Source organism: Microtus oregoni, unplaced genomic scaffold (assembly GCF_018167655.1).
Source record: "Microtus oregoni isolate MIOR12 unplaced genomic scaffold, Mior012 000026F_ref0000081, whole genome shotgun sequence".
Classification (NCBI taxonomy): domain Eukaryota; kingdom Metazoa; phylum Chordata; class Mammalia; order Rodentia; family Cricetidae; genus Microtus; species Microtus oregoni.
In genome coordinates, this window is record NW_024543085.1 from 30,725,867 (window position 1) to 30,750,833 (window position 24,967).

The 24,967-nt window shown below is 48.6% G+C and overlaps 1 protein-coding gene across 2 annotated transcripts in view; it reads right to left on the minus strand.

The window, feature by feature from the left end:
- Positions 1-233: 233 nt before the first annotated feature.
- Positions 234-24,967, minus strand: part of Slc13a4 (solute carrier family 13 member 4) — a 41,620-nt gene continuing 16,886 nt past the window's right edge. Inside the window, exons 3-16 of one of the 2 annotated variants that reach the window (XM_041675606.1) lie at positions 23,167-23,303; positions 21,076-21,248; positions 20,611-20,665; positions 18,254-18,293; positions 16,980-17,060; positions 12,272-12,459; positions 11,494-11,613; positions 10,152-10,253; positions 8,493-8,594; positions 7,679-7,776; positions 7,342-7,466; positions 4,405-4,566; positions 3,034-3,171; positions 234-1,342 (exon numbers count right to left, since the gene is read on the minus strand). In XM_041675606.1, coding sequence (XP_041531540.1) covers positions 1,205-1,342; positions 3,034-3,171; positions 4,405-4,566; positions 7,342-7,466; positions 7,679-7,776; positions 8,493-8,594; positions 10,152-10,253; positions 11,494-11,613; positions 12,272-12,459; positions 16,980-17,060; positions 18,254-18,293; positions 20,611-20,665; positions 21,076-21,248; positions 23,167-23,303 — 1,659 coding nt within the window. In that variant the 3' untranslated portion in view covers positions 234-1,204. Of the gene's footprint in view, positions 1,343-3,033; positions 3,172-4,404; positions 4,567-7,341; positions 7,467-7,678; positions 7,777-8,492; positions 8,595-10,151; positions 10,254-11,493; positions 11,614-12,271; positions 12,460-16,979; positions 17,064-18,253; positions 18,294-20,610; positions 20,666-21,075; positions 21,249-23,166; positions 23,304-24,967 lie in introns of both variants that reach the window. The other variant, XM_041675605.1, reaches the window with a different exon arrangement.

Below are 24,967 nucleotides of genomic sequence, written 5' to 3' on the forward strand. Positions count from 1 at the left end.
TAACAGATAAAGTGTCCCGAGAAAACCGCTGTCAGTGGTAAACTGAAATCAGTTATAGCAGTGTAGTACCGCAGGGGGCTCTTCTAAGACAGGTTTAACAAGCAACCGAGAGTGAAACCAGAAGCACAAACAGAAGGGATGGAGGTCTCCATCTAGCTGTCCAGCAAGGGCATCTGACGCGGTTCCCCAGCAGAAGGAGTAGACCTTGCTTTGCAGTGGCTTTTTTTCCCCATCAGAAACATTTATTGAACAGTTAGAGTTTAATATATTATAAAGAACCCAAAACACCTCTTTTCCCTCAAAGGTCTCAGGGATGCATAGGAAGGCCTGGTAGGGCCTTTGGGCACTACTTGGAACTTGGTGTTCTCAGAAACAAACTAGTCATTAAATGGAGAAGCAAGTATAACATCAATAATACTGTGGTCTTAACAGGAGGTTTGGTCTCCCTCATGAGACAGATGCGAACCTTTTCCCTCCCTCACCACACTCACAAGGCAATAACATTTCTGGTTAATGACAGTGCATTGAGAGGCTGATTCCACAATGTTTTGTTTTGTTTTGCCCCCCTCTTACCTTTGATGGGATAAGGCCAACCTCTTCCTAAAGGGGCATATCATTTCTTTACAGAAATCTGGTGCCAAGGGAAAGGGAACCACTAAAGAGAAAGACTTAGGCAAACAAAACTGATGGAAGTACAGGTCGCCGCTAAGAGGACCTCTCCAGGGTTGCCTTTTTCTAGACACAGGTAAAAATGCTTGAGAACACAAGGAAAGGCTTTCCCCCAGAAGAGAGGTCACAGGTCTCGTGGTCTGTGTAGGCAGAGTGCTCTGCTATCTCCGATCCCTAGGAAGGGGCAGGGAGCATAAAACCTGGTGTGGCCAGTCAGTTTGTGAGGCTCCCCTCAGGGAACTAAGGCTTGCAGTGTTTTTTGGTCTCAGGAGGAGTTAGGGTTGGACAGAGAGAGAGAGAGAGAGAGAGAGAGAGAGAGAGAGAGAGAGCGCGCGCGCAGCTGTAGGCTTTCTTGAGAGTTGGTTCTAGGGGAAGCAGGCAGTCTGGGAAGGAGACACGCCCACACATCTGGTGGCAGGTGGAGGAATCTGGTGACAGGGATGTCCTCCACACGGGTCTGGGCTGTGCGTGCCTGCTGGCTTCGGTTGCCTGTGGCTCAGCTCCGGATGTGCTGGTTAACTGTCCACCAACTGCGTTAGGTCTGATCGGTGATGTTGCTGACCTTAGCCCAGGCCGGGAAAGTGTCCAAGTGGAAGAGGCTAACTCCCCAAGTATTGATGGCCACCATCACTATCACCAGGCCAATGACATTGACTCCCAGGCCAGCTTTCACCTGCGGGACAAAAGCCAGAAAAACGCTGAGCCAACAGTAGCCAGATTGCCTCATAGTGAGCCCTTCCCAGGCCCAGCCTTAGCCTTGCCCCCGTGCTGTGTGGTTTCTCCCAGCAGCTGCTTAGACTGCTCTTGCTCTGTTCTGTACCCTTCTGTGGCAGGACCGGAAACGCGGTGGGGGAGGGGTTGGTGGGGGTGGGGAGAGGGATAAGAATCACCTTCTTGTCTATAGCACTCTCCCGTCATTAAGTAGAAGCCTGGGAAGTCTGTGAAGCTACCCGAGAAACCAGGTCTGAGGAGTGTTGTTATTTGTATAACAGAGTGATGGGGAAATAAATTTAGCATAAGCAGATCTCCTGAGCAGGAATGCAGAACCTCCTAAGTGCTCACGGACATTAAGAATTAAGTGGCTGTGTTTGCCACTGTTACCATCTCTCGCCCCCCAACAGCTGAGGGATGTAGAGTACCTTGGGTTAACAGGCCGATGATGTGAAGGTCGGTGACTGGTTGAACTGTGACCCAAGCAGGTCCTCTAGCTAGTAGGAAGCTGGGGAAAATGGATGCTGGAAAATTGTTCAAAACACACAACTAGCCTTCTAGCTAGGACCTGAACTTCTCAGTCATCCTGTGCCCTGTTGTGTGAGGCATGGCTGGCCCATGCTTTCCAGGGATGGTGGATGGGGTCTTGCATACTAAATTCAGGTTCTGTGGAATGGAAAGGGACCACAGGAAGTACCTACTTGGAACCATCTTGTTGAACAGGTGAAGAAACTGGAGTTTTAAGTTAGCATCAATCTAGGAACAGAACCTGACACTGGCTCACTTCCTGTCTTCTAGTCCCTGCATTAAGTACTGTCTCTGATAATGGAAAGGCAAGGGGTAAGAGGGGTCAGCCACAGGGGAAGCGGAGGCAAGAGAGTTGAGGCAGAACTCAGCATGAGCAGCCTATAGTGATACAGTGAGAGGGGAGGGGAGTGGCCATGATCTCCCACCCTGAAGTCACCCCCTTGAAGAGCCATTTTAATGGTGAAAAAGGTCTCCAAAACTTGTGTGGCCACTGAGGAAAAGTTTCACCTCATCAAAGGTGATCCTGCTTCAGACTGTTGGGCCTCAGGGCTTTGTGTTAGTTGGTTTAATATCTCCTCGCACTGTGGTCAGCTTTGGGGACTGAGATCAGCTGTAATTATAGGCTGAGAGAGGAATGTGGGTCTGCCCACCACTAATGGCAGCCACAGACTGTCTCTCCACAGCCACCGCCTGGGACCCAGCTGGAAATCAGAGTCTGGGGAGTAGACATTTTAATTTGTATTGCTGCCTTCAGGGCTCCCTCGCTTGGGACACCTTTCACCAGAGATCATGCAGTTTATCATACTCCATGGTCTCCGAATAAATCAGCACGTGTTCAGGAAAGGTTTGCACAAGCTCATGCCTTCTGGAACGAGCCCAAAGCCTGTGCCCTGGTATCCTTCTCTATCCCCGGGCCTGCTTTTTTCCAGATGAGAGTTAGGGAAAGCCCATTGCTATTCTGGAACTTCCAGGCCAACCTAGAACCCTTTGATAGGAATCAGTCTTTCCGCACACCAGAGGGTGCTGGGAGCCTGCTATGAAATCAGAGATTCCAGGAGAAGTTCACACAGCGAACCATCCCTGCCCTCGTGGAATGGGGCCTGGCAGAGGGCACCCACAGCTCACCATGTCTTTGATCTGGCAGTGCCCATAGCTGAAGACGATGGCATTGGGGGGGTTGCCCACCGGTAACATCACAGCAAAGGAGATGGACATGGTGACGGGGACCAGGGTGTATAGTGGATTGATGTGCAGCGTTTCCGACTGGAAGAGAAAAGTTCACAGTGACGTTAACTCTGAGAAGAGGTTGGCATGGCCTGTGCTCTCAAGGTGGCGTGGTGTTGGACACCATGTTCTGGGGCATGTTCTTGTTAGCTCCCTTCCCTCTGGGGCATGCCTTTGCCCACAAGGGCAGAAACTCTGAGGCAATTCCAAGGATGGATGTTTGAGCTTTGGGTGGGGGTGGGGAAGGACATCTTATACTTTATGTTTATTTTACGTGCATTGGTGTTTTGTCTGCATGTATATGTCTGTGTGAGGGTGTCAGATCTTGGAGTTACAGACAGTTGTTAGCTACCATATGAATGCCAGGAATTGAACCCTGTTCCTCTAGAAGAGCAATCAGAGTCCTTAACTACTGAGCCATCTCTCCAGCCCCCCCTTTTTTGCAATTTATTTTTTTTTAATTGGGAGGAGACATCTTAATGAACTGGTTCTTGAAGTTCATTCTTTAGCTAAGAAATCCCTTCTTTAAGAAAATCTCACTAATAAATCTCAATTGAAGTGGCTTTAATGGAAGCAAGAATCCCTCACCGTTGGGGTGTAGGTCTGAGGGGCTCTCCCACCCTGGAACATAGTTTAGTTGCTCTCTTTGGGATTTGAATCCATGACCTGGCTTTCAGTATTGGCATGTTTTAAGAAAATGGTCTTGAAGGGCACCGTGGCACATGGATTTAATTTCAGCACCCCTCCCAGTACTGGCAGGCAGAGGCAGATGGAGAGGGCAGAGAGCAGCCGTGAGAGCTGGCGTTCCATGAAGTAGGAAGGATTTTTGTAGGTTGGTAGGGCCTCCATGCCCTACGCTTCCAGGGGCAGCATTCCATCAAGTGTATTTCCTTGGGGACTTCGACACTTGCTCCACCCATTAAAAACTGGCGTGAGGTCATGCTGATATTGGAGGTGGTGCCTGTTCAAGCTACAGTCTTGTGTATTGTTTTCCTGAGATGACTTCAGTATGCAGCCCAGGCTGCCTTCAAAGAAATTAATTCTGCTTTTTTTTTGAAAAGTGTTTCTAAATTATTGATATATTAATGTATAATTTTATTTTATTAATTGTCATTTTAAAAAAATTCGCCACTTAAACTACGGATTGAACACCAACCAGTGAAAGTGGTGGGCAGTGAGAGAGGAATAGCTATAGGAACAGTTCCCCAGGCCAGGCTTGGCACTGAGGCCCTGGGGTACACGTCTGGCCATCAAGGAGTCTCAGCTACTCACCAGGGTGCACAGGATGGGCAGGAAGATGGTGATGGTGGCTGGATTGCTGACAAACTCTGTGACGATGGACACCAGGACACATGCCAGGAGAGTGATAGCCCACGGTGGGAGGCTGCTCAGAGACAGCATCTGGTGCCCAATCCACGTGGAGAGTCCGGAGCTCTGCGGAGGAGGTGGGCCGGTGAGAAGGAAGGAGCAAAAGCCAGTTCCGGAGGGGTCGGGAACGCTGCCTGGGAGGGCTACCAGGCCTCATCCGACCTCTCCGGCCTCTCCAGAGCCACACTGAGTTCATGAGTAGATCGATTTTATAGTCCAGAAATGTCTTAAAAATGGACAGCATTCTATCTTTGGGTTTCCTGGTCATGGGGTGTTAGAGCCGCCCACCTTGGCCTGAAGGTCCTCCCCAGGCAGAATTGGGAGTCTTCAGGGTTACTCATCCTTCTTCCACCCTCTGACACCCTCACTCCGTGCAGCCCCCTCGCAATGGTGAGGGTTATCCTTCCTCTCCTAAATAATGGCCAATGACATCATCGAGTTTCTGTACTAAAACATCCCAGGTCACCATATGCATTTTTTTCTCTCTTCTCTGTGACCGACACACTCAGACTCTTCCTAGAGCATCCCAGAGACTGCAAAGGCGATAAAGAAATGGAGAGTGGGCAGGAGGCAAAGTGGACTATTTCATAACCCATCAAGCTTAAGGACCACTTCCATGTGGTTGGGCGGCAAGCCCCCTTCGTTCCTCTTCGCTAAAGTCATCGAGAGCTCATGGATCTCTAGGGAACTCTCACCACACCACGGCAAGCTCACAGACTAGTGATGACCAGAGCCCTTCACAGTTCTCTCTGCTGTAACTGAGGCGTGTGGAGGGCTCTGAGAGTGGCCCACACAGTAGTTAGTGTTGGCTAATAATTCATACAGCTCCTCGCAGCCTCTGGAAGCTGTTGTTCTTCCTTCTTCTAACACATTATTACACCAAGAGAATGGTACAAAGGCTGGAAGAGCCACCAGATGAGTTATAAACTGTGTTAGGAAACGACTGAGTTTTACTTATGACATTATCCAGGTAGTACTTATAAACTAAAGTAACATAAGGATAACTAGTTTTCCAACAAATTGTTTATATGAAAGTTTGAAATAAATTGATAAATTATGGTGCCAAGTCAGAAGAAGTACAGTGAAAGATGTCTTCCTTTTTTAAAGACTTGGTTGAAAATGCTTTACAGTGGAGTTTCCTTACTTGTGTCAACACTCTGAAATAGTTTCAGACTCAGTAGGAATGGCACAGATTTTACCTGACTTGCTCTAGAATCAAAGCTAGCTGAGTCAGAAGGGTTTACAGGGACAGGACCGTGGTGTCTATAATTTATACACAGTTTTGATGGAAAAAGGAATAGGTCATGTCAGGGAAGGTCCAGGCCAAATGAATAACTGAAATGCAATAAAAGACAATATAAAACTCTGAGCCCAGAGTCAGAAATGTTGACAGCATAGACACGGGGTGGCTGAAAAGGACTGAGGTTTATAGCGGCCCCTAATGCAAAGAATTAGAGCTGCAAGTGATTGCAGTTTCATTGTAGATGTGGACACATGTGCCCAGGTAGCCTCAGAAAAGCTCCTATGCTTTTCTGCATAGCAACTGCAGGCGGATGCTGCCGTCAGGGAAAGAGGAGGGCTAGCTAATATAATTAACCGATAGATCGGCCACCAGAGGACCATATTTAAATACAGCGGCGGAAAACTTCAGTGAGTCCTGAGTGAGACCAGAAATTGTATGTAACCTCTGAGAACAGTTAAAGGAGCTAGGGACTTTTCGCTGGGGGAAAAAGAGTCTAATAGAACCTATTGGTTACATTAATAACTATTACCTGGAATTCTAGACGACAGCCAGAACCAACACTGACGACACACAAAGAAGAAAGAACAACTTGACTGGAAAATGAGTAACTGTTCTTTGTATAGGGAGTGCCCAGTCAGTGGAGGTGTGCAAGGATGCTGTCCTGGGGCAAATACTCAGGGGGTAGGAAACTGGCCTCAGTGTCCCCTGAGGTTCCTTCCTGTATAGGAGTCTGGCTGGCTGCCAGTGGTGAGATAGTATTGAGGCCCAAAAGGAATGGTACCAGTTTGGGGCTGGCGAGGGCTCTGCAGAGAAGACCACTTATTCTTGCAGGGGACCTGGTTTCAGTTCCCAGCACCCACATGGTGGCTCACAACCAACCCTAACTCCAGTTCCTGGGGATCTAATGTCTTCTGAACTCTGCAGACACCAGGCACACATATGGTGCATATACATACATGCAGGCAAAACACTCATATACATAAAATAAATTCTAAGGTGGAAAATATACCAAGTTTGGGGCAGGTTAGTGCATGAGGCCAAGGTGGAGGGAGAAGCAGTCTGAACCTCAGTCTGATTAATTCACAGGATTCTTTCCTTCACAGAGAGCTAATGGTAGAAGAGCTTCGATTATTCCCACCAGTCTCACTCAAACGATCCCATGCTGGGCGTTCTCAGCCAGGAAGCCAAGCAGACGTATATCTGCTTCTGCTAGGATTCCCTGGGAGGCTCAGTCCAGGCATGTAGATGGTCAGAGGGACAGCCTACTGAGTTGTCATTTGGGGTCTCTATGAACATTTGTGATCAACCTCCTGTCAGTGAGACCCCAGAAAGGAGATACCTATAAAATCCCCACTTCCTTTTGCTTGTGACAGTGTGGGGGTTGCAAAGGAGGTATCAATGTCTGTGCTGACTTGTGGCGCCAGCTAAGATGGCCAGGGAGGAACCAGCGTCCGCTCTACCATGTTGCCGTCCTTCCTAGTGACTTGGTGGTCACTATGCTCTCCCTTGGTCACTTCTAGTCTCTCCTTCAGGGTTGTAATGGACTCCCAGGAAGCTTCTGGACCGATATTTGACCAAGAAGAGAGTTGAATTGTTACCTTGCTGCCAGATGCCAGGGCATAGCCTCCTCCCACCAGGATGACAATCTCCCAGGGCATCGTTTTCTGGAAGTCCTTCCAGGTGATGATGGGCTCGATCCCTTGGGTGGGCTCCTGGCTTGCCCCTGGATCACAGATAGGAAGAAACGGAGGCAGGTAAAACCCTGGAGGCATGACGGTTTGTGAAGAAGAGCCTAGCTAATGTAGAAATTCCAGGGGTTGGGAGCTAGCTATCCGGGTTGGAGTCTGAAGGGCCTCGGAAGGTCTCTTGGCCGTTCTGACTTGGTATTCTCCCATTAAAGCCACCCCTGACTCTGCCCCTTGAGTCTTTTCTCACCGTCTCTCTTCTTCCCAAAGCACGGCTTCTTTGCTGGAATGAGAAAGAGCAGGAAGCCGAGGAACACAGAGACCGTGGCATCGGTGCGGTAGCCTTTCCTAGCAAAGAGAACACGGGGCAGGAGGAGGAGAGTCAGGAATCCTCGAGAGCCACGCAAGTCTCAGGACAGGTTGTGGGGACAGAGCACCGCTTCACAGGACACAACCCAGAAGTGGCAGCAACCTGTTTGCCGGTTGCTGGGCTGTGCTATGGTGCATTTACAGGGAGGGTTAAGGTCTGGAGACAGCCTCCCTAAGGGAGGTGTCTTAGTGTGATGTGACATCCGGGTAGTGCTTGAGCTGAGTGATCAGAGTTCTTTAGATAATAACGAAGCATGGGCCTCTCTCCTGGGGGGGCGGGAACCACACCTCCAGGCTGGTGCTGGGAGAGCTTGTAAATCTGCAGTGGTGGCCTGGGACCCTTATGTGTACCTTGCCTGGTGGCTTCTTTCTCCACAGGGCTCTGAGGCCACAGTCTCATAGCTAGTCCTTTATAGAGGTTTCCCCCTTAACACGCTCAGCGTCTGGGAAATGGGTGAGGCCCCAAGCATGGTTCTGTAAGCTTGACTAAGGTTACATGGTAAATGGCAGCCCCTGGTTCCAACCCTAGACAGGGACTCCCAACACTGTGCTAGCTTCTTGGCTCCATACTGCCTCTTCCCTAGAAAGCATGGATTTCCCAAGGGGCAAAATGCTCCCTGGGGTTTATGTGACCTGTGGTTACAGCTTGAGGGATGAGTGAGGACGGGAGTTCCGGAGGAAACAGCATTTCTTACTTTTCAAAGAAAGAATCCCAGCCAGGGACAAAGCCAGGCTCCCTGGTAAACCACAGCACTGTCATCAGGATGAAGAAAAAAGCAGTCACCATTTCAGGGTAGCTGTCAAAGAAAGCACGAAGAGCCGCTTCAAGAACTGGGAACTTAGCTTTCTCACGTGGCTTCTGAAAGCTCCTATCCAGACCGCCAACACTGACGACATGAAACACAGAGGCTACTTAAGTACTACACTGGCTGGCAGTGAATTAGGAAACACACTGGCAGGGATGCTAGAGGCGACAGAAGCCATGTTTCCTGGAGAAAGGTAGGTGGGAGGGAGGGGCACAGCAGTGTTGTGAATAAGACAGCTTAATCTTCACTCTCAGGAGCGCGCCATACAGTGAGCATCCTCAGATTCGGCCGGTGGGAGCACACACTGCTACCAACCAGGGTTTTAGGGAAATTTACCACACACCTTGGGAGCTTTAATTTTGGTTATTCCCTTCACCCGAGACAATAACTGGCAATGCACAGTGAATTATTACCTATTGAGAAGGGATCAACAGTGTTGTTTCTCCAATGAGGTTCTGTGACAGTGAGTACATTTTGGTATTACCATTAAAATGAGATCCAACCAGTAATAGTCTTGTTGCCATGGCAGAATGAATGACACGGGCCATAATCCAAGCAGAAGGTTAAGTGAAAATAGCACATACAACTACGTTCAGTATGAATGTTATAATATATATATATATATATATATATATATATATATATATATTAGGTACTCATATATACATATAATTATAATATGCATAGCCTATAGTACTGAAGTTTGAACCCAGGACTTCATGTATGCTTAGCAAGTGCTTTACCATTGAGTTAACTTTCGCAGCTCATGTTGGCTTTAATTTGAAACAGTCTAAGTTGCCCAGTCTGGTCTTGAACTTACCTTCTTGCCTCAGCCTTTGGAGTTAATTGAAATTGTAAATCCAGCTTAATCATATAATTTACACATACACACGAAAGGAATATATTATGCTAGCAATTAAAACAAGGATACAAGTCCATTTTGCTTTTTCCTTATACATTCCTATATTTTATAAATGGCATACCATGAACATTTATTCCTTTTATAAATTAAAGCTTTAAAAATATCATTTCTATCTGATTTTTTCACTCAAAGTTCAGTATAGGGAGCACTCTGAGAGAGGACATATAGCATTGGCCAGAAGGCTGTATGGGATGCTGTAGGAATATTGACAGAGTGTTAGTCTAGTTGGTAGTGATGTCCTAGTATTGATTGCCTATCTTCAAATCTGTGTTTTATGCTCTAAATATAGCACCGAGGTCCCCACAGCTGGATCACTATTGAGACATGTAAAAATCTCTGACTTGACTTTACAAGGTTCCATCAGTGGCTGTGTTTTCTTTCTGTTGAATTTTCTTGAACTGTCCCATTAGATTCTTCACCCCATACCTTGGACTGAACACAGAAGACAGAAGAGGGTAGTCACTAAAAACCAGGCCAGCATGGCTCTGACATTAAATAGCACCATCAAAATGCTTAGATGTGGAGTTCTGGAAAATTCTGCCAGTGTGGGGGACTGTCAGGACCAAGGCTGCTGGTTCCCCTCACTGTTGGCACTGGACAGGGGAAAGCGGAACGGCAGTTCTTACCTAATGTCTCCCAGCTTTTCGTATTCCTCCCGGATCCTCTTCTCCGACAGCTCTTCCCGTTTGGTCTTCTTCTTCTTGCTCAGAGAACAGGTCTCTTTAAAGCTAGGAAGGGAGAGTGAGCACAAAGGTAAAATACGCTTCTGAGGTCAGCTATACCGCTTGTCTTCTGTGTGGTCACCTTGTCTTCTTCACACAACGCTGCCCGCCCTCCTGTTCGCACAGCTTCTGTCTGCCTAGTTACCCAGCCCCTCTTAGGCCTTCCCCTGGCCATGGTTATATCCATGAGGACATAGTTGGGGTGTGGGCTTATGTCTTACAGAGGTAGCTGGGTATTTATGTCTAGTTATTTTCATACACCTAAGTATGTGAGTAGAGTTGGAGTGTTGATTGTGTGTGTGTATGCATGCTTGTGTGTGTGTGTGTATGTGCAGACATACTTATTTGTCTAGAGACAAGGTTTGTCTGGGGTAAAGGTAGGTACTAGTTTTATGTTACAATATTGGCCTGTTGTATACAGCCATCGCTGGTTTGACAATAAGCTGAGTAAAGAGTGATGGGTTCCGTAGGCGATTTACTAAGGAAACATCATATGTGTTTTCCCCATTGCATTTGAGGTTGATTAAATTTTAGAGTAGATGGATGGTTATTTTTTTTAAATATTTATTTATTTATTATGTATACAAACACTCTTTTTTCTCTTTAAGATTTATTGACTTGTTATGTATACAGTGTTCTGCCTGCAGGCCAGAAGAGGGCACCAGACCTCATTACAGATGGTTGTGAGCCACCATGTGGTTGCTGGGAATTGAACTCAGGACCTTTGGAAGAGCAGGCAATGCTCTTTACCACTGAGCCATCTCTCCAGCCCAGATGGATGGTTATTAAGAGAAGACTTACTAAGCAGTTTAATATTAGAAATAATATCACAAGGGTCATGTCCAACTTGTCATTTTGAGAGATATGACGAGCACATTCCAAATAAACTTCTAAACAGAAATCACGCCTGTCTATAGAGTGAAAGCCGGGGCAGCTTAGACTCTTCTTCCTAAGAGCAGTTGAGGTTACTCTATGACTTAAGGTCAATGAAACTTCATCAAATACTCTCCAGGCTTTTGATAAACCAGACAGGTCTGTAAGCCAAGTGGTCAGAATTAAAACCATCTCTCTGTGCACTGAGAAGTGCAGAGTTCATGAAATCTCCGAGTCTCCAGAAGAGACAATGTTCAGCTCAGTCTTGTCCCCTGCATCCCCAGAGCACAGGCCGTTGGGGCTGAGCCTGCCCACTTGCACCAGAGCCTCTGGAAGAACCTTGGTGTTTGGCCAGCAGGGCCCGAACACTCACTTGCAGCCCAGGAAGAGCCAGTGCATCCAGAACCAGCTGACCACCAGCATGAGGAGGGAGATGGGGAAGCTGAAGAGGAACCAGGTCCCGAAGTTCACCACCTCTGCTGCGGGGTACTGGCTGGAGGGGAAAGACCAGGGCAGGGGTAAGGAACACATGATATTTCCTCATGGTATTTGGGAGTGACAGCCAAGAGCTCCTTCAGGAGACACACAGCAGGCCCAGGGCAGAGGAAACTACAGTGACGCTTGACCAGGCATTACCTAGAACTGTGCAGACTCGACCCAGCTCCTCCATGTCACTGGCAGTCCCCCCCCCCCCCCCCCCGAGACCACAGGGAGCTCCCTAAACCCCCTATTCTGCATTGTTCTCCAGTTTCCATCCAGAATGAGTTTCCAGAACTAAGACTATGACATCCGCCCTTACTTCAAACTCCTTGAAGGCTTCTCATGGCCTTTCTGGTGCTGGCCAAGCTTGTAGGTCTTGCCAGCCCTTTGTCAATCTGTTCCTCTTCCTTCCATCCTCCTGCCTCAGAGCCCTCACACCGCTGTGCATTCTTTGGAAAGCTTCCATCTAGTTTCCTTTGCCTCATCATCCAGGTGGCCCCATTTCCTTCCTGCAGATGGAGGAGCTCCCTGGGCAGAATCCTGGACTGGTCTTGCCCTCCTCCACTGGCATGCCAGCCGCTCCGCTCTGCCCCTGGCACTTAGCCGCATTCTGGCCTAGCCACCAATAGAGGGTTCTTACTTAGCACTTGCTGAGTGAACGAAGGACTTACTTGTTGAAATACTCTAGGAAGATGAGGCTGGTGGATGTGCCAATAATGGTGGTCAGGCCACCAATGGTGGCGGCATAGGATATGCTCAGAGAAAGGCACTTGCAGATCATTTGGTCGTGGTGGGATCTGTACTTCTTCCTGTTCGGTTCTTGGTTCTTGGAGCTGGGGATCAGGACTCCCGACTTCTCCTACCAAAGGAAAATCAGTGAATCGGCTAGCATGGGCTATCCAGGACATGAAGCCAGAGAGGCTGGAGGCGCAATGGTTCAGTAGACAGGCGCTGAGTTACAGAAGAACCTAGCTTTCGTGAGATGATACACTTGAGCTCTCCCTCCCCGCGTCACTCTTTCTTCTCTCTTGCCTTTGGCCTTTCCCTTCCCTCTTTGCACATAAGCCTCGGTCTTGGCATGGTCTTCTCAGTCTTGCTTGGTCCAGTTCATGGCCTTGAGTATGAACTAAAGAAGCAGGTGCCCCCATTCCTTCCAGGCTGGGTCCTCTCATCTCCCACTAACTCTTTTCATTTTTAAAGTGTTTTTTGACCCATGGTCAATTAGTCCAGTGTAGCCTCAAAATCACCATGTAGCTAAACTTGGTCTTAAATTCCTTATCTGGCTGCCTCCACCTTCCAAGTGCCGGGACTATAGGCAGGCACTACCATGCTGCATGAGACTTGGAGAAGCCTGGTACAAACATCAGCTCTCCAAGTCATAGGAAAACTGTTTTGTGGAAGTGGCCATCTTGCCATGCTTCTCATGGCCCTTAGTTCTTGTGAAATATTAATTTGAGATGTGTTATATTCATCTATGCTGTGGAATATTTGTTTAGTGATGCAAAGATGTGTCACACTCTGTGAAACTGTGTTATTTTGCCTGTCTAAAACACCTGATTGGTCTAATAAAGAGCTGAACAGCCAATAGCTAGACTGGAGAGGGATAGGTGGGGCTGGCAGGCAGAGTGAATAAGTAGGAGGAGAAATCTGGAAAGAGATCAAGGAGCCAGGAAAGGAGAAGAGAATATCAGGGTCCAGCCACCCAGCCACACAGCCACCCAGTCACACAGTCACACAGTCACACAGCTACATAGCCACACAGCCACCCAGTCACACAGTCACACAGTCACACAGCTACACAGTCACACAGCCACACAGCTACACAGTCACACAGCTACACAGTCACACAGCCACACAGCTACACAGTCACACAGCTACACAGTCACACAGCTACACAGTCACACAGCCACACAGCTACACAGTCACACAGCTACACAGTCACACAGCCACACAGCTACACAGTCACACAGCTACACAGTCACACAGCTACACAGTCACACAGCTACACAGTCACACAGCCACACAGCTACACAGTCACACAGCTACACAGTCACACAGCTACACAGTCACACAGCCACACAGCCACACAGCTACACAGTCACACAGCCACACAGCTACACAGCCACACAACCACACAGCTACACAGTCACATAGCTACACAGTCACACAGCCACACAGCTACACAGTCACACAGCTACACAGTCACACAGCTACACAGCCACACAGCCACACAGCCACACAGTCACACAGCCACACAGCTACACAGTCACACAGCTACACAGTCACACAGCCACACAGCTACACAGCCACACAGCTACACAGTCACACAGCTACACAGTCACACAGCCACACAGCTACACAGTCACACAACTACACAGTCACACAGTCACACAGCTACACAGCCACACAGCCACCCAGTCACACAGTCACACAGCTACACAGTCACACAGCCACACAGCTACACAGTCACACAGCTACACAGTCACACAGCCACACAGCCACACAGTCACACAGCTACACAGTCACACAGCTACACAGTCACACAGCCACACAGCTACACAGTCACACAGCTACACAGTCACACAGCCACACAGCTACACAGTCACACAGCTACACAGTCACACAGCTACACAGTCACACAGCTACACAGTCACACAGCCACACAGCTACACAGTCACACAGCTACACAGTCACACAGCTACACAGTCACACAGCCACACAGCCACACAGCTACACAGTCACACAGCCACACAGCTACACAGCCACACAACCACACAGCTACACAGTCACACAGCTACACAGTCACACAGCCACACAGCTACACAGTCACACAGCTACACAGTCACACAGCTACACAGCCACACAGCCACACAGCCACACAGTCACACAGCCACACAGCTACACAGTCACACAGCTACACAGTCACACAGCCACACAGCTACACAGTCACACAGCTACACAGTCACACAGCTACACAGTCACACAGCCACACAGCTACACAGTCACACAGCTACACAGTCACACAGCCACACAGCTACACAGTCACACAACTACACAGTCACACAGCCACACAGCCACACAGCTACACAGTCACACAGCCACACAGCTACACAGTCACACAGCTACACAGTCACACAGCCACACAGCCACACAGCTACACAGTCACACAGCCACACAGCTACACAGCCACACAGCCACACAGCCACACAGCTACACAGTCACACAACTACACAGTCACACAGCCACACAGCCACACAGCTACACAGTCACACAGCCACACAGCTACACAGCCACACAACCACACAGCTACACAGTCACACAGCTACACAGTCACACAGCCACACAGCCACACAGTCACACAGCCACACAGCTACACAGTCACACAGCTACACAGTCACACAGCCACACAGCCACACAGCTACACAGTCACACAGCCACACAGCTACACAGCTACACAGTCACACAGCCACACAGCTACACAGTCACACAGCTACACAGTCACACAGCTACACAGCCACACAGCCACACAGCCACACAGTCACACAGCCACACAGCCACACAGTCACACAGCCACACAGCTACACAGTCACACAGCAACACAGCTACACAGTCACACAGTAACACAGTCACACAGTCACACAGCCACACAGTCACACAGCCACACAGCCACCCAGCCACACAGTCACACAGTCACACAGCCACACAGCCACACAGCTACACAGTCACACAGCTACACAGTCACACAGCCACACAGCCACACAGCTACACAGTCACACAGCCACACAGCTACACAGTCACACAGCTACACAGTCACACAGCCACACAGCTACACAGTCACACAGTAACACAGTCACACAGCCACCCAGTCACCCAGTCACACAGTCACACAGCCACCCAGTCACCCAGTCACACAGTCACACAGCCACACAGTCACACAGCTACACAGCCACACAGCTACCCAGTCACACAGCCATAGAACCAGCCACGGAGTATGAAGGAAAGAGAGGTATATAGAACAGAGAAAGGTAAAAGCCCAGAGGCAAAAGGTAGATGGGAAAATTTAAGAAAAGCTGGCTAGAAACAAGTGAAGCCAGGGCTAGGCATTTATAAGAAAGAATAAGTCTCCATGTGATTATTTGGGGAACTGGGTGGCAGACCTTCCAAATGGTAAAGAGAAAAAAAATCCCCAACTACACTTAACTATTGTCTATCTTCTTCTGAAGACCAAAGTAAGGCATGGGCACTTCTAACCACTGAAAGATTCACTGCTTGCCTGAGCCACAAAGGACCACTTAGATTCTCTGGCTCAAGGATTTCCCATGATCTTTTCTTCTAATGGAATTTATACTGAAGCTGAATACATGAACTAACTTTTAGTTAGCTTTTAACAGGTTTCCAATTCATAGCCGGAAGTCTACCAAGGGTTTAACTATGTGTGCACACTGCCTTGAAATCGAGATGCTGTGCTTCCCAGCACCCCACTGTTGACTCCTGATTTCATTGCTGTGCCTCATTTGCAAGAATGAAGTTCAAAATCACTACTTTGTTGAGCCAGGACTGTGGAGAAAATGCCTAGCATTGGGCTTGGTACATGTTCTTGGAATAAACATTTCATAAATGGTGGCATTTATTAATGGTGGCAGTGAAGATGTAAAATGACAAGATTGGTGATGGATAAAAATGTCTGAAATCAAGGGCTATAGGTGCCCGATGCCTCTTCAGACCAGCCTCAGCATTGCTGCATTGCTGTGTTTTGTTTTAGAGTTACAGCAACAGGAGAAGGCTCATTTGTGCAGAAGAGCAACCGTGCTTGTAGGACACGAAGAAAGAATATTTACCATGAGAACCGGTGAGATGGCCTCATGGGTTAAGGCAGAGAGAATATTTACCCTGGGAACTGGTGAGATGGCTTCATGGGTCAAGGCACGTGTCTCCAAACCCCATGACCTGAGTTAGATCCCTGGGACCTACACCGTAGATGTAGAGAACTGACTCCCCCAAATTGTCCTCGGACCTCCACAGTTGTACCTGCGTACTCCTGTGTGTGTACGTGTATGCACTGCACCGCACACACACTGTGCACACACACTGTGCACACACACTGTGCACACACATACACACTCAATGTAATTTTAGAAATAAATATTTATAGTGCCCTCAAAGAATCATTTGAACCTCATCTCTACCAACATTAAGCACTGACAGTTGGAAACCTGTGACCCAGAAAGTGGCACATTTTGGCTCTTGGTTCTGTCCATTGAGCTCAGGCACTTTGTTTCCATGGCACACATGACAGACACTAAGGACAGTTCACTAATGACAACATCAGGACCAGCACCTTTTGGAAGTAATAAGCTATTTCATATAGGGTTCAGTTACCTGTGATGAATGCTGCCTCTTTGGTTGCTGCTGGTTTGTTGTTTGGACAGGTTTGGTGACCATGGGCACACCGTTTAGGTTCTGCTGGAACAAAAGCCATCGTGCTGTTAGGAAGAGCATGCGGTCCAAGTGCCTGGAGAGGTACCGCTTGACTGTTCCAGGGCTACCATAGGGACGCAGAGAGCAGAAGGCCGAGAGGGCATTCCTAAGGGCACCCCTACCCAGGGTCAGCATCCATCTTCACAGGTTCCATCCAGCCAGGGGAAGAAGATTTGAAACCTGGAATCACCATTCTGTTCTTATAAGCAAGAAGAGCTTCCGGGAGTTTATTAGCAGGTGAAGAACTCTATTCTTTCCAAACCCACGAAACATTAGAAATGATCTACCACAGTGAAATCCTCAGTTTGGAGGCTGGAGAGGAAGTTCAGCCATTAAGAGTATGACTGCTCTTACAGAGGACTTGAGTTCAGTTCCCAGCACCCAGGTCACAACCACCTAGAATTTCAGTTCTAGGGGATCCGAAACCATCTTTGGGACTTTGCACATCTCTGAACTTACATGTATACACACACATACACAGACACATACAGACATACACATAAAATCTTTTAAATAAAATATTTTTTAAAAAAATTGCACAGGACCAGGCAGTGGTGGTGCATGCCTTTAATCCCAGCACTCAGGGAGGCAGGAGTAGGCAGGTGTGTTCGAGGCCAGCCTGGTCTACAGAATGAGTTCTAGGACGGCCAGAGAGATACACAGAAAAACCTTATCTCGAAAAAAACCAAAATAAATAGCCAAATAAGTAAAAAAAAAATTGCACAGTTTAGTTGGCCAGTTTCTCTTCTTGTGAAGAGATGTGAAACCTTCAAGGAAAGAGGGTGAGTCTGGGCAACAGCACTCTTTAGTATGAAGATTTTGCGAATGGAAACCCCAGTGAGCAGAATACAATCCTGAGCTTGAACACAGGCTCTTGAAATCAGAATGTCTGAATTTTGGTTTCCATTCAAAAGATTAACTTGTATTTTACTTATTTAACTTGTCTTGTTCAGCTACCCAGGACTCAGAGCTGGGGTTCAGAACCACCCACACCCTTGTCTGAATTCCCACTGGCCCTTCTCATGTCCAGCCCAGATGAGTTCAAGAGCCTTAAGCTTAAGTTCAAGGCCAGCACCGAGAACTACAGAAAAAGCTACCAGGCATCTCGGTGCCTCAGTTATCTTGAGGGAATTCCACGTGACGTCAAAGCCCAGGGCGGGGAACTGAGGCCATACCTTGTTCTGCATCAGAGAGGTGAAGTCTGCAGTTGGTGTGCTGAAAAGAAGCAAAAAATCAGGGAGAGCCGAGTGGAGCAAGCATGGCGAGAAGGGTGCTCTTCCTCGCGCTCAGTGTTTGGTATAAGGGTCTTAACGTTAGACTCAAGTTTTCTAGCCTCCAAAGAGGACCAATGTTTTCCTAGTCTCCCCTGACTCCTAAGATGCTCTAAGAGTCCAGGGGCTTGCTTCCTCCCAGGGACGGGCCAGCAGCTTCCTTTGAAGTGACACCAACACCCCTAATAATAGCAGATATGGAGTTCTGATTGGGTGCAGGCACTTAAATTCAAGCTTCATTCTTTACGACACCATCAACCTTCATAACAGATCCAGGCCACCAGCATCCAGTCACACCACCTCTTAGCGCTAGGATGTCAGAAGTGGGTGCCCGTGGGACCCTCATTGTCTCATTGGAAAACCTGTGCCCGGATGGTACCCTTACTAGCTGCCTCAAGTAGGTCACAATCTAGAAACAGAAATGTGTGACATGCTATCTGAGGTGACAACAGCAGGAAGGACGGGCAGGGAAGAAAAAAAGATGAGGAAGAATTTGGGTCAGTAGCTGCACCTCAGGGAGGGGACAGTTAGCTGTATGCGCCGAGTCCCTCCCATACCTGTGGCTTCCCCAGTCTTTTCCCTGAAGACAGAGGAAGATGGGAACAATCAAAAATCCCGACACACGGAGTTCTCAGTAGCTGTTTATAGTCTATGTCAGTTGTGCGGACTGTGGCCCTACCGGCTCACCCACTCTGAAGGCAGATGGCAGTGCTGGGCACTAACACACAGAACATAGAGTCCGGAAACCATCAGTGCGTTAAGTCTGCGTCAGTGGGAGCTGAAGAGGATGACAGTAAAGGGTGCTTTGAAGATTACATGATGGACTCATGTTTGCTTCCTAGACTGGCCGAAGGGGGAAGCGAGGATCGCTTCAGAAGGCAGGGGAGGCACTGGTCACATAGAAGAACACCAAATACCCGTGCTTCCATGAGCACAGTGGATCTTGGAGGACAAGGGACAGCTGAGCTTTTGTTTCAGACTTTTGGTACTGACACAGTGGAGTCAGAAGGGCCGGAGAGAATAGTTACGGTGGTCATAGGAGCAGCCTGTGTGCAAGTGGGCATGATGCCCATCTTCTCAGGGAGGGGACACACGAGAAGAAGCAGGACGGGAGCCATCTTGAAAAGCATTGCCTAGAAAACAGTGACCACAGGAAATGAAGAGGCTGAACCATCAGAACACTGACAAGAAGGGAGATATGTGGTCATCCAAGAGCCAAGAGCCATCTGGCCTGGGTGATAAAGAGGTCACTTCAAGGGGGTGACCTGTGAACCCTGGAGGTGGGCACCTGCAAGTGACAGCTAGGGACTGGATCTCAGACAGGATTCTAGCCTGGAGCCTTTTTGCCCTTTGGTCTTTTCTGTAGCCTACATTTGCCCCAACTCTGGAGACGGCAGAAGCAACAGAGTGAGGGGACAGTAGGGGGTGGGATGGGGGACAATGGAAGGTCAGTTCCTTTCCTCTCTTTCATCTCTTTCTTCTGCAGGCTTAGGCCCAGAGGGAACAGGTGTGGGCTCAAGGAGAGGAGAGAAGTTATAGACAGAGCTGAGAGATTTGACATGAGCCTGGGCTAGACAGCCGAGGATCTGATAACGGGATTCTTCTGCCTCTCTGAAAGGACCAGGAAAACTGTGGCATCTGCCTAAGATACCAGCAAAGGTGAACGGCAGCAAGGCAATATGTAAGTCCAAGACAAAGATGCTAGTTCTGCCAGGTCCCCTCTGTGTCTGTCCAGCTATACAGGCTGACTTCACTCAGTGTGAGTTCTCTGTTTTTTGTTTGTTTGTTTGTTTTTAGTTTAAAAGGGAAAATTACAAAGACCCATCACAAAATACAACTTTTAAATGTGTAGTGTTCACTCTGGAATGCCCGTAACAACCGTATTTGTATACAGGCTCTGGAAGGAAGTCAGCTGTGGGTAGACTCCACACATATGAACGCTGAAGAACATGTTTCTCTTTTCCTGGCTTTCTGGCTGTCTAGAGCATCATACTGTCTGCCACCAACTGTCCCCTGGTATTCTAATCGTATCAGTGTGGGTGAAATTGGCCTTGGCAGCTGCAGGGCAGCTCCCACGTTTACTCAGATGTAACATCTTTTTATTCTTCCTCATCAAGATTTTGAGAAGTAGAGTCTATGGACGGAGACAAGCTGGTGAGCTTGGTACACCATATCTAAAGGAGATGCCTTTGGTCCTATCTTTCCTGGCCTCTCCGATGGGCCCAAGAAGCTCTGTCTGGGAGGAGGGAGGTCATACTCACTCTTCGTTGACAAAGATGAGTTCCACAGAAGTTTGTCTGTTGTTTACATCAAGACCTATTGTGGTAGAGAAATACAGGAAGTGAAAACTGAGGCAGGAGTGGACCCTGTATGTGGAAGTCCAGGGGCTCAGGACAGGGTCAGAGGTGAGGTAGATGATCCCCTCCCCTTCTCTCTGGTCTGAGGGTACAGTGGGGGTATAGATGCAGACAGACCCCAGAGTTTTGCAATAATGCTTGAGCACCTAGGACAAAGAGAAGGGGGGGGGGGGTACCTGTGAGCCAAGTAGGAAGGGAGAGTGTCCATGGGTTAAGGGTACTTGGGTTATGGCACCTGGCATGGGCAAAGTAGGGAAATGAAGACGAGGGCATGGACACCAGATTGGGCAGTGTTGCCGTGAAGACTGGCAGGGAATCCAGGGAGGAGGGCGGGGGAGCAGAGGGGAGCTGAGCTCCAGCGAACTGTACCCATGAGCTCGGCCTCCTCAGGGCTGGAGGTGCCCGCTACCAGCTGCTCCTCCTCGGCGTTGATCAGCTCCTGCAGCACGGCCTCCACGATGGGCATCACCATGGCGGTGGTGGAGGTGTTGGAGAGCCACATGGACAGCATGGTGGTGCAGCACATGAAACACAGCAGCAGCCTGCGGAGGGTAGGGGCGATTGGCGTGGAGCATGCCCCTGTGGAACTCATAGCCACAGACTTCGGAGGGCAGGGGCGATTGGGGCGGAGCATGCAGTTGTGGAATTGGGCCTTATGACCCACAAGATGCCTGCCAGCTTCGAGCTCCCAATGCTGGGTGCAGAGGAACCTTTATTTCAGCATTGGTCTAGCGAACAATTTGCATTTTATGGCTAGTGACCATGGCCAGGAAAAAGCCTTTAAAGTAGGAAAGGATAGCTTTGGTAGAAAAGTCCCAGGGTACGGACTCACTGGTTGTTATTCTTGCTCTGTGGACATTAGGTGGAGCCCTGTGATGTGTCTCTTACAGACAAGGGGGTTCTTTCCCCTCTCCCTGCAGCCGGGAAGTCTAGGGCACAACTGTACCCCCCTTGCTCAGTGTAAGTCAGCATAGTCAGAGATGAAAGTCCGGGCACTCGGTTACCCGGCTACTTGTCTCAGCATCAACTAGTTGCAGGAATGGCCGCAAAGCCACCCAAGTGCTCTCTGTCCCCGCTTGTGTGCGTGTCTCCAGCTGGCCTCTAGAAGAGTCAAGCTTGGAGGAACACAGAGCGAAAATAACCTTCAGATTATCTCCCCTTGACTTGGAAGCACAGGGCAAGCTGTGCCTATACAGACCTGGTGCTAGTTATCATTAGATAAGGACACAGAAGTGGCTTTGTTTATACTTCGGATGACCTTGCACAATCTGGGGGCAGCAGATATGTGGACTGTGCCCAAGTAGGGCAGAGTCCTGCCAGTGTTTTGTTTGAACAGACAGCAACATGGTTCGAATGTTTTGCACACTAATGGCAGCATGCCACGCGGGCGCAAACCTGCTTGGGTCGTGTGGTAAACGAGAAGAGAAACACAAATGTGCGAAAATTCTTGTCGATAGTATAGTTTTCAAGAGCTCTGCAGGGGCTAGAGATGTGGCTCGGGGCTACAGTGCTCTCCCAGGGCGAGGTCCAGGTCCAGGCTTGCTTCACTCATCCCAACTCCCTCACCCAGTACCACAAAAGAAACAACGCTAAACGAAAACAAAGGAGCCCTAAGGTCCCAACAGGATGGAAGAAATGCCCCCCCCCCCCCATCCCCGGAAGCTGAGTGGGCAGATGGTCGCTGGGCCTGCGTGGATTAAGCTGTAGTTAGCAACTCCCTTTAGCAACCTGGGAGACAGGAACACGCTTTAGAGTTCCAACATGTTAGTCAAAAAGACCGATGCTGGAAATGAATGCTACCTGATTTACAGTTTGCCCCTGGGACTGGCGAGGCAGCTCACATAAGATGTAGTGGAAAGTTTTGAACTAGGCGCGGAGAAAGGGAAGACAAACAAGGGGCATCCGATCCCACAAAACCGTCCCCCATGACGCCCCCACATATTCTGCGAGGGTGAGGATCTCTTCTCTGCCGGCCTCTTGAAGGTGGAGTGGAAGGAGAAAGAGAGAGGATGTGAGGACATGGAGAGACACTCACTGCCTGCCTGATGGGTCTGGGGTCTGAAGCACCAGCAGCAACTTGGGTGCATGGCAAGAGACACCCATATCTTCTTAAATGACAATGGGGAAGCCACCCACCTCTTGGTCCAGTGTGTACCCTAACCTACAGGGAAAAAAATGGCAAACTGTTTCTGTTGGCCCATTTTGTGCTTTCTATCAAGGCCCTCAGGTGTTGCAAACCTGCTGTCCTTACAGTCCAGGTGTGACGTGAATGCCCTAGGTCAGGTGATAGTCGCCATCAGGGCTACTGTTCAAATCGGCATCCCGGCTATGGGATCTCTCCCACGGATGCGGGAGGTCAGTGTCCATCACTCTGATGTCATCTCCTCATTAGCAGAGGAGCGCCAGTACACATCCTGCTGAGGCTCAGGCCCCGCCCCCCGGTCCCCACACGTGACTCACATGCCTGGCTTGGCTCCGGCCATCAAGACCATGCGCAGGGCGATGCGCTTGTGCAAATTCCACTTCTCCACGGCGGCCGCCACGCAGATGACACCCACCAGCAGCAGTGTGGTGTTCTTGAAGTACTCAGCCGCCACCTGTAGGGAGAGCGGCGAGGTCAGCCACTGCGGAATGTTCTGAGACCCAGAGGCTGGTGAAGGAGAAGCAGGGAGGTGAGGCTTAGTCAAATACCTGGTTATCTCCTCCCCTTAGCGTCCTGCAGTTCCGGGATCAAACCCAGGGCCTTTCCCACGCCGGACAAACACTCTGCCATTAACCTCCACCACTAGTTAAAATGGTTTGTTAACTCCTAAGCACCGGCTGACCTTGGGCATCACCATATCAAACTCTTCACAAAGGCCATCCTCCCATTTCACCCCCTCCAATAATACCTCCATGTGGCCAATAGTCTCCACTTGTAGAAGGTAGGTACTAAATTTGAATTTGATGTAAATTTTTCTTTAATAAATTTATTTATTTTATGAATGTGAGTTTTAAAAAATTAACACACATACATATGTATTTTAATTTTGATCTTTAAAAAATTATCAAAACAGGATGCAATAGCATAGACCTGTGCTGGGATTATAGCCAAATGCCGCAACACTCCATGGGATAGAATTCTTGAAGGGAATTTTACAGTTTGCCTTCCTTTTTTCCTATTTCCCTCAAAGGAAAAAAAATTAATAAAGAAAGAATAAAATTATAGACTATAATTAATTTTTCATCTTTCACTTTGGTTAACATTCCCTTCTCATCCGCATGGTCTCCCCCGCACACCCACTCCCCTCCCTTGTGGAACCTCCCCATTCCCCGTGTTCCCCTTTCTCATCACATGCTCTGGCATGTCCTGACTCAGAACATTCTGTCTTCATCCCTGGCTCTGCGTTCGGAACAGACTTCAAAGCCAAGCTCAGACCCAGTGCAGAAATTCCATACACTGTAGAGCGCTTGGGGCAAGACTGGGGTTGTGGCTTTACTTAAAGCCAAACATTGCAGAGAGCTCAGGGCGAGGCTGGGCTGGTGGCTTGAGGTGTGTGCTGAGGTTTGGTTAGTTCTTACATTCATCTCTTCAGTCTTTCAGTAAAAATTTTGGATTGCCAATAGTGGAATAACGTGCAAAAGTAGATAAATAAATAAAATAATAAATTAATAATACATAAATCAATAAAAATAATCACATGGTTGGAAGAACCATGGCAGAAAGTGAGGAGCTGAACTTTTCAATTTAAAAATGTCTCTCAGAGTGACCAAACAAGAACATTTTTAACTTCAGGAAAAATAATTGCACAGTAAAGGACATTTAAATATAGTAAAATATGTGGGATTGGAAGTCAATGACATTTATATAACCACACTAAGAGTTTCCTTTTGGTTACTGAACTAAAAGAAGTTGGGGGACTGGGGAGATGGTGTGGTTGGTAAAATAAGTGTCAGCCAGCCTGCTGCTATGAACTGGGATCCCCTGAATCCATGTAAATCTGCATGCATCTGTAATCCGGTGCTCCTGTGTGGAGATGGGAGGCGGAGGCAGGAGAGTCATCTGGAAGCTCTCCAGTCAGCTAGACTGTCATAGAGCGGCAGAGACAGGAGATAGCCTGCCTCAAATATATACACTGTGGTACGTACGTACCCGCAGCCACCACCCCTCCCGTATAGTTAGTTATTGGAGAATGAAGGGATCCACAGTGGGGGTGTAAGAGAACACAGTTCTTACCTGCACATGGGAGGTGTCATTTAATAATATCTAAAACCAGCGACT